At 52.6% G+C, this 7561-nt stretch overlaps 3 protein-coding genes across 3 annotated transcripts, besides 4 other annotated features; all 3 read right to left on the minus strand.

The window, feature by feature from the left end:
* Positions 1-317: 317 nt before the first annotated feature.
* Positions 318-4427, minus strand: Tco025E_07571 (uncharacterized protein; the record flags this gene model as incomplete). The annotated part of the gene is made up of 1 exon (XM_029374436.1): positions 318-4427. One exon carries the CDS (start codon positions 4425-4427, stop codon positions 318-320), a length of 4110 nt encoding a protein of 1369 aa, XP_029225589.1.
* A 53-nt stretch (positions 4428-4480) lies between these two features.
* Tco025E_07572 (uncharacterized protein) lies at positions 4481-5308 on the minus strand (the record flags this gene model as incomplete). The annotated part of the gene is made up of 1 exon (XM_029374437.1): positions 4481-5308. The coding sequence occupies one exon, from the start codon at positions 5306-5308 to the stop codon at positions 4481-4483; it is 828 nt and encodes a 275-aa protein (XP_029225590.1).
* Positions 5309-5382: 74 nt separating this feature from the next.
* On the minus strand, positions 5383-6633 carry Tco025E_07573 (uncharacterized protein; the record flags this gene model as incomplete). The annotated part of the gene is made up of 1 exon (XM_029374438.1): positions 5383-6633. One exon carries the CDS (start codon positions 6631-6633, stop codon positions 5383-5385), a length of 1251 nt encoding a protein of 416 aa, XP_029225591.1.
* A 455-nt stretch (positions 6634-7088) lies between these two features.
* Positions 7089-7116: a sequence feature (A-rich).
* A 187-nt stretch (positions 7117-7303) lies between these two features.
* Positions 7304-7327: a microsatellite.
* Positions 7328-7445: 118 nt separating this feature from the next.
* Positions 7446-7469: a microsatellite.
* A 63-nt stretch (positions 7470-7532) lies between these two features.
* Positions 7533-7560: a microsatellite.
* Position 7561: the final 1 nt, after the last annotated feature.

Genomic DNA, 7561 nt, shown 5'->3' on the forward strand with positions numbered 1-7561 from the left:
CTAAGAAAAAAATCAAATAAAAGAGACAAGGATGGTGACATACCTGGAAGCATCCACGCTGTGCCGCGGCAAGAAGGAATAAATATTCTACTCCATCAGGCCCCAAAGCGGGGCATCCAAAGAAAGACACATTGAAGGCGTGACTTCCTCGGTCTGTCTCCCCTCCCCTGTACGGACAAAAATAACCGCTCAAAACAAACCCCCAGTCAAGGAAGCAAGCAAGCCAATCAAAAAAAAAAGGAAAGGGAACCATTTAGTACATTGTACTCGCAACAGTAATAGTAATGCATAGCGGCAACACATGGCCCCATTTATGCCTATGCACCCAAGGGCACGAAACCTCTTTCTCGTACCGGCGCCTCCAAAACTGCTTCAGTCTCCTTCAAGTAAGCTTCTGCATATCTGATCTTGACACTGATGTACTCCATTTGTTGCAAGTCCTTTGTCGTTTTTTGGAGTTCACGAAGGGCAAGAATCCCCTGTTTTACTTCGTTCACATGCTGCAGAACGCTGACGGGAGACGAAGGTTGATTACGCACGTGGGCCAGTTCCGTTTGCACCGCAAGGAGTTGTCCCACCTCTTCCTCCTCGTCGCTAATTCCAAGCATAGCGATGGTGTAGCACGAGCCACCGAGTGCAAGCTCAAAAAGTTCTGTTGGTTCAGAGGAACTGTTATGCAGCACGCCAGTGTAATGCGACACACCGTCAAATACGGTGGTTGCCATGAAAGACGAAAGGAGCACGTCACGCATAGGAGATTCCACATGTTGCGTGAGGCTGAGTGCCACGACCATAATACCAGGATCCTCAGACTTTAGCGCGGGTTCGGCGCGAGCAACGGCAGCGGCAAGGAGACTATCAAATCCTTCCGCGGAGGCGACTAGGTGGTATGATGCGCCCCGCAAACGACGGTTCAAAAGTGGTGATACCTCCACTTCAAAGCGGTGAAACGCCAGTTCAGCGTCAACAGCTAACAAATCTGCCGTGACATTGTCCTTGACGAGTGCAATGGAGGCAAGCAAGTCGCCTGTAATCGAGGTTGAGGATGATTCCATCTTTATTTTCTTGAGGATGAGGTAGGCAATTTTCCGTAGGATGAGCGGTGTCACAGCGGACGTCCGACCCTCCGCGGCAAGCAGCGCCGTACAATGTCCCAGTAAAAATTTTGACACAAGTTCCTCAATCAGCCGCGAGGAAGGGACACTCCCGCCGGGCTCTCGAATCAACACTTCGTCCACGTCATAGCGAGAAACGAACGGCCCGTTGCGAGCGAGAACCGAGTTGTCCTGTACAGTCGTAGAACCCTCGCCGAGCAAGCGTTGCTCGAAGCATACGAGGGAGCGCACCCGCTCTCTGTCACTGGCATCGGCAACTGCCCCTGAGGGTGGCCTGCGTTCCCATTGACTCTCACTCGTCTGCTTTTCCTCCGCATCATTCAGGTACGCCTGGGGATCGGTGCTGTCGAAGTTTTCTAAAAGCGCCTCAGCATCCTGCACCATTTCATCTAGACGACGCAAGATTTTTTTGGTCGACTCTTGATCGTCAGAGCTCTGCAATTTTCCAACGAACGCCGGCGCCAGATCCTTGCGAATCCCACTGATAAACTTGTTAATGCTGCCGCGGTGAACTGGTCGGTTGATCATTTCGCCAAGGCGCCGTTGCACGGCCAGCATCTCATACGCGCGTGCTTCATCGCCGCTAAAACCGAGCAGGGCCAGCGTAAAGCATGGGCCTCCCAATGCATAGTGAAACAGCGCGCGGGGAACGAGGGGACTCCGGTCAAGCACAGCCGCATACACACCGGCGTTTTCCCCCACCAGGCTAACAACAAGTGAGGAGACCATCACGTCCTTTTCATCCTCAAGCTTTTGCTTCAACACGAGGGAGATGAACACTATCCCGTACTCCCGCTCATTCTTGGCAGCGTGCGTGAGCGCGGTTGTTAACGTGGAGTCGAATACGACCGCACTGTTAACAGCAAGACGCGTCACATCGTGCACGCATGGACCAAAGATGGGCGAGAGGGCAATAACTAACCGTTGCGGTTTACTGTTTTCTTTGAGCAGATCCAAGACCTTCTCTCCCCGCACCTGTACCATAGAGACACTGAGGGCCCCTTTGTATTGCGGCTCCTCGGACGGCGTCGTCGCACCGACCTCCGCCATAACTTCACGCACGACGCTCTTCAAAACAAAGGTTGACATGGACGAAGAGCGGCCATCCGCCGCCAGAATAGCCGCATTGCAGCCTAGCATAAATATGTCCAGTAATTCTTCCAGCAGTTTAGACTTGAGAGATTCACAGCCATCTTGTCGCTCGATCACTTCGTCCACCTCATACTCTTCAAAATCATCATCCGTCATCACAATAACCATTGTGCCATCGTGCGTGACATTGAAATTCTCTTTGCACCGTGAATCAAGCGCGACAAGGGTTCGCACACTAGGATTGGCTGATGAAATCACAGCTGTAGAATGTTTCCTGCGGTTTCTGTTACCTTGGCAAGGCGCATTTCCCATCGGACGGTGCTCGCTGGCTCCGCCATCGCCCCCTTCTGCTTCCTCTTCTACGTACTCATCCTGTTCTGGGATCAGCGTCAGAGACGCATTCGCATCTGCAGAGTTCCCTTGCGGTGCAACTTCGGCGGAGGTGCACGTTGACGGTTCGTCGCTCCTTCGACCGAGTTGGGGCAGCCCCTCCATTGACAACGTCTTCGCTACAGCAGGGAGCACTCCTGATTGTTGTTCAATGTTATGAAATACCAGTTTTTGTAGAGGAACTTCTGTGCGCTGCACGTACCGCGTACTCGCCGTGGATCCAAGAGGGACGGACGCGGAGAGGAAACGAGAAGCTTCACAGCTAGCTGCACCAGTAGCAACTAGCGGGGGAGCGGGCCGCAGGACTGGCTTATTCTCCAGCTGCCCTTGCTGCTGCTGCTGCTGCTCCGCGTGGAGGCCTAAGGGCTCCTTTTCCAACCAATTTTCTTGCATGGAAGCAAGCGTTCCTGCGTGGGTGGGAGGCTGCGAATGCATGGACTCCTTTTCGAGGCCGTCCATAACCCCTCGGCCAGGCACAGCCGGAGGAGTGTGCTGTGCGGGCAAGTCCAGATCCGTTTCGTTGGGCAGTTTCGGGGAACATGCCGGGGGCCGTTCCCCCCGGCGTCCCACGGAAGGCAACGGCGGTAACGTAACTGGGGCATTCCCCCCCTTCTCTTGCTGGATGCCCGGTGATTGACGCGCCGTAGGGAGAGCCGCAGTCGCATCCTTTTTTTTCGTGGCAGCAGTTGGAGCAGACGTCAATGCGCTTGTGCTTCCCCGTGAATGGCGCCGCTCGAGGACATTCTCCATGTGGCCCTTACTTTTATACAAGCGAGCTTCGCTTGGGTTAGCATCCTCTTCTGCGGGATGTGACCCCGTCTTTTTCCCATGCCGCACTGAGGGGAGTTGTGCGCTTTGCTGACTCGTCTCCTGTTTTTCCGTGCCGACTGTATCGCCAGGCACCTGCGGCGGCTGTTGTTGGCTCTCGGGGGCTTTGCCGCTTGTGGGTTCCTTCGCGGCCATGGCGGCGGCACGAGGCACTTCAGAGGTGGTTTTGTTGGTCGCCTCGAACCTCGCCTTGTCCTTCAGTTCTTGACGTTCTTTTACCTCCTCAACGCTTCCCCGGGGGATGTAGTGCCTTGGGTCCTTCAGGGCCTTCCTGGCGGCCGCAACCCCCCTCACGAGCTCCTCACGCTCGGCACCCGCCGCTGCCTCTACGTCGGCACCCGCAGCGAGCTTCTTCTCTGCCTCCTCAAGAAACCTTCGCACACTTCCCACCTTGCCGGGGGCACTGACAATGGAGGAGAGCCTGCGCTGCGTGTTCATGAGACGCACGATACTCATGTCTTCGTCGTACAAGGTGAAGGCCGCCACGGCAAAACACGGGCTACGCAGCGCGGCAGTAAGCAAGGCATGGGCAACGGGCCTCTCTTTGTTAAGCAAGCTATGGAGGTGCGTGGTGGAGTGGCTCCCAAACACAACCAACATGGACGATAAGATCACGTCCTTCCCCGTAACTTGTTTGAGAATAACCGTCACCACAAGAAAGCCGCAGTTACTTGTAGTATCGAATCGAGACAGTTCCCACCCACGCGCCAGAAGCTTGGAAAAGTGTCGCAAATCACTCAGCTTTGTATAACCGACATTCTCGAGAGTGGCGTCAAGCGGCGCGGTGCTGTGGAACGTCGTGCGCACCATTCGCCCCGAGTCCGAAAGGAGATCCTGCGTGAGCCCTTGCTGCACCAAGGCTACCGATAGAAACAACTCACGGTCGCCGCCTAAATCTCGAAACACACCGTGCATTACTTCACGCAGAGGTCTCCAGCTTAGCAGCTGCACAGATTCGCTTCCAGCGAGGCACATGGACACATTAAAGCCAGAAAACAACATTCGACGGAGCTTAGAGAGGGTGACGGAGTACAACCGACTGTCGCCGTACGACTCTAAGCATTCATCAACCTCAAAAAAAGGGGCGGTTCACGGTCTTGATGGATCTCCAGTTTCGCTTCTCCAAGCACTTTTATTTTTGCCGGCTTCTTCGCATCCTCCCGTTCCTTGTGAACTATAACTAGCGAGTGGACCTGGTTCCCACTCCTCACGTTCTGCGGCTCGCAGGGGCCTGAGACTTGCGGAGCCTCCCGGGGAGGTTTTGCCTCAGCAGAAACGCTTTCGAGGCAAGGCGCCGCTACAGACTGCTGCATGGGACCTTTTGTCGTGTATTTCCACCTCCGATAGTGAAGTTGCGTGGGGTTTGCGCGCTCTGTTGGTGCCCTTTCCTGCCCTGTTTGAGGGGTGGAAGACCGCTTGGGCAACTTCGCCGGCCGCTCACCCTTCTCCTCCCCCTCCTCTGTTCGACCCTGCTTCACCTCTTCGCCGCGTGCCTGCCCCCTCCGACGCTGCTCCAGGAATGCCTGCACCCGAGCACATCGTTCTTCGTTTTCCCTCTCCTGTGCCTTTTCTCTTTGCACTTGAACGCTAGAGGGCCGCTCAGGCGCCACGGCCTTTTTGGGGGCAAACCGATTATCCATAACGACCATTCTACAACCCCGCAAATCCGACTTGTCACCGGCGCGACGACGCGCATCCCGGATACGCTGCTCCTCTTTTCTCAATTCTTCCTCCTGCTCCTCCAAGTGTCGCGGTGAGCTGTCCGGCGAGGAGTCTCGATCCCCCTGCGTGGCTGCGCAAGTAGGCTTTGGAGAGGGTGGCAGCAGGTAGGTCATATCAAACACCGAGTCATCCTGCATACCGCTGAAGGAAGGATACTCCATGCTGCCAACAAACTCATGCAGGGTCACCTCACGAGGCGCCTTATCCCGTGGCGGCACGGTAGGCGATAATACTGTTAGAGGCTTCTCTGAGCCACGGGTGGGCCTAGGTTTTTTTTCCCCCTTTCCACCGCCGGGGGCAGAGCGTGTAGAGCCTGGTGAGAGCTATTCGGCCAATAAAAGGATTCACGAAACGAGTGGGCATCAAAAGCAGGGTACTCCATATCCGAACTCCTTCGTTTTTCAAAAGCGTCTTGCGTGCCTTCAACACTTGGACGATATCGCCTCGTTGCTCTGTTGCCCTTCGCTGAAAAAACAAGGCCCGTTTTGCCACGTCCATTTGAAACCGCTGAAACGGAAGAAGCGGCGCCGGACGATGGAGGCACAGTCATCAATGCCTCCAGTTCTGCTGCATGTACTTTTCTGCTATCAAGGGGGGCGGAGGGCACGTTTGACCCACTACCGCTCTTTTCATTCTCCCCAAAGAACTGATTACGAAACAACCCCGCGTCCTGCATATATCCTCGCGCTTCTCCACCCAAGGACTCCCTTAATAACGGCACCGCCAATGAAGGATATTCTGCGCAATATATAACTTTTTCTCCGGTGAAAGTTTCATTCGATTTTGTTTGCCCATTTACAGAAACGCTAGAAGCAGAACTAATTTTCTTGTGGAGGCCACTTAGTGCTGAAACAGGGGCTGCAGAACGTGGGAAATACACCTCCGCCGGTATCTTTTCGTTATGGACTTCTTCAAGGTCATAATCGGCATCTTGCGATTTGTGTGCCGCACCCGGCAGAGAGCTCGGTGATGCCACTGGGTATGACGGCTGTGGCCCAAACCCCAACTCAACACCATTAAGAAGGGCATCCAGGCCATAGCCAAAGTTGCTCTGATTATCCTGATCCAACTGAGAAAAGTATGGATGGGCTGTGTCATATACGCCAGATCGATTGATTCTGCTAGAGGCGGTGGAAAGTGCCGCAGAAGGATGCTTTTTATTACCTCGCGAAGCTGAAGTTTCTAACGCGGGATAGTCACACATGGCAGGTTTATAGTCCGCAACAGCGCCCTTACTGGAATTGATTACAGGGCTCCCTGTCTTTCCGGCATCTTCCCTTGAAGCGGGCACCGCCTCACTGTAGTCACGCAGATAATTTTCCGAAAGACTATCAGGGAAGTTGTAGACCCCGTCTTTAGGAAAGCTGTTGGCAGGAGCATCATGGTCGTCATTTTGCGATGACGCTCTCTGAGGCTGCGGAGGTTCTGAATACGTATAACTAAGCTCAGAGGGATGAGGCTGTAATAGGAAATCCAGGTTGTACATCTGTCTGCGAAGCCCAAGGCTTTTCTAGCTCCCTCCTCCGCCTCAACCTTCTTTTGCAACTCCCTCCACGTGTTTGACTTGCTTTTTACTGCCGTAGTAGCAACCCGCCTTTGCGGCTCCTCAGCCACCTCCGGCAACGCAACAAACAACCGAGCAGAAACGTGTGAAGGGTGAGAGTAGAGGAAGAGAGAGAGAAAAAAGAAACTACAACAAGCACAATGGAATAGATTCAACGACAATAAATAAATATTCAACCAAGCCACACTCCAGCTGCTCCCTCCACGCCCACTTGTTCTGCTTCAGCCTGCGCATTTTTATTTCCACTTTCGCGCTCACTATTTTCAGGGGAAAAAAGAGAGGGCAAACCCACCAGACAAAAATAATAAATAAACAAATACTAGGAAAAACCCATATCTGATTTATTCATCAAATACGTTTGGCTTGAGGAATCGGCGAAAAAAAAAAGAAGAAAAGAAAACAAAATCCCACGCCCAACGTAAACACTTTACTGTTATTATTTATTTTAGTCTTTGATTCACCACTCTGCGGAAAAGAATCGTCCGCACTCTTTATCCACGATAGGCCCATGGTGCATCTTTGCAGAATAAGCGGAAATGGAGTGAGAGAAGTGTTGGCGAAGAGAGAGGAGGAAGTGAAATCTCGATCCAGTAAACAGACAAACAAACAAAAAACATCTTGTTCCTTTGGTGGCGGTAACCAACAGAAGTCAGCTCCAAGTTTCCAGTCCTTTTCCAAAGAAACGAAGCAAACAATAGAATAGCAAGAAAAAGAAGAGCAACTCCTTTAACCAAATATATATATATATATATATACATCAATAACAACAAAAATTACTTTTTTAAAAAACTATTTTTTTTTATTTGTGTGTGTGCGAGTAAAATAATAATAATAATAATAATAATAATAG

This window comes from Trypanosoma conorhini, assembly GCF_003719485.1.
Source record: "Trypanosoma conorhini strain 025E chromosome Unknown Tco_14.4_contig_00596, whole genome shotgun sequence".
In the NCBI taxonomy this organism is placed as follows: Eukaryota; Euglenozoa; class Kinetoplastea; order Trypanosomatida; family Trypanosomatidae; genus Trypanosoma; species Trypanosoma conorhini.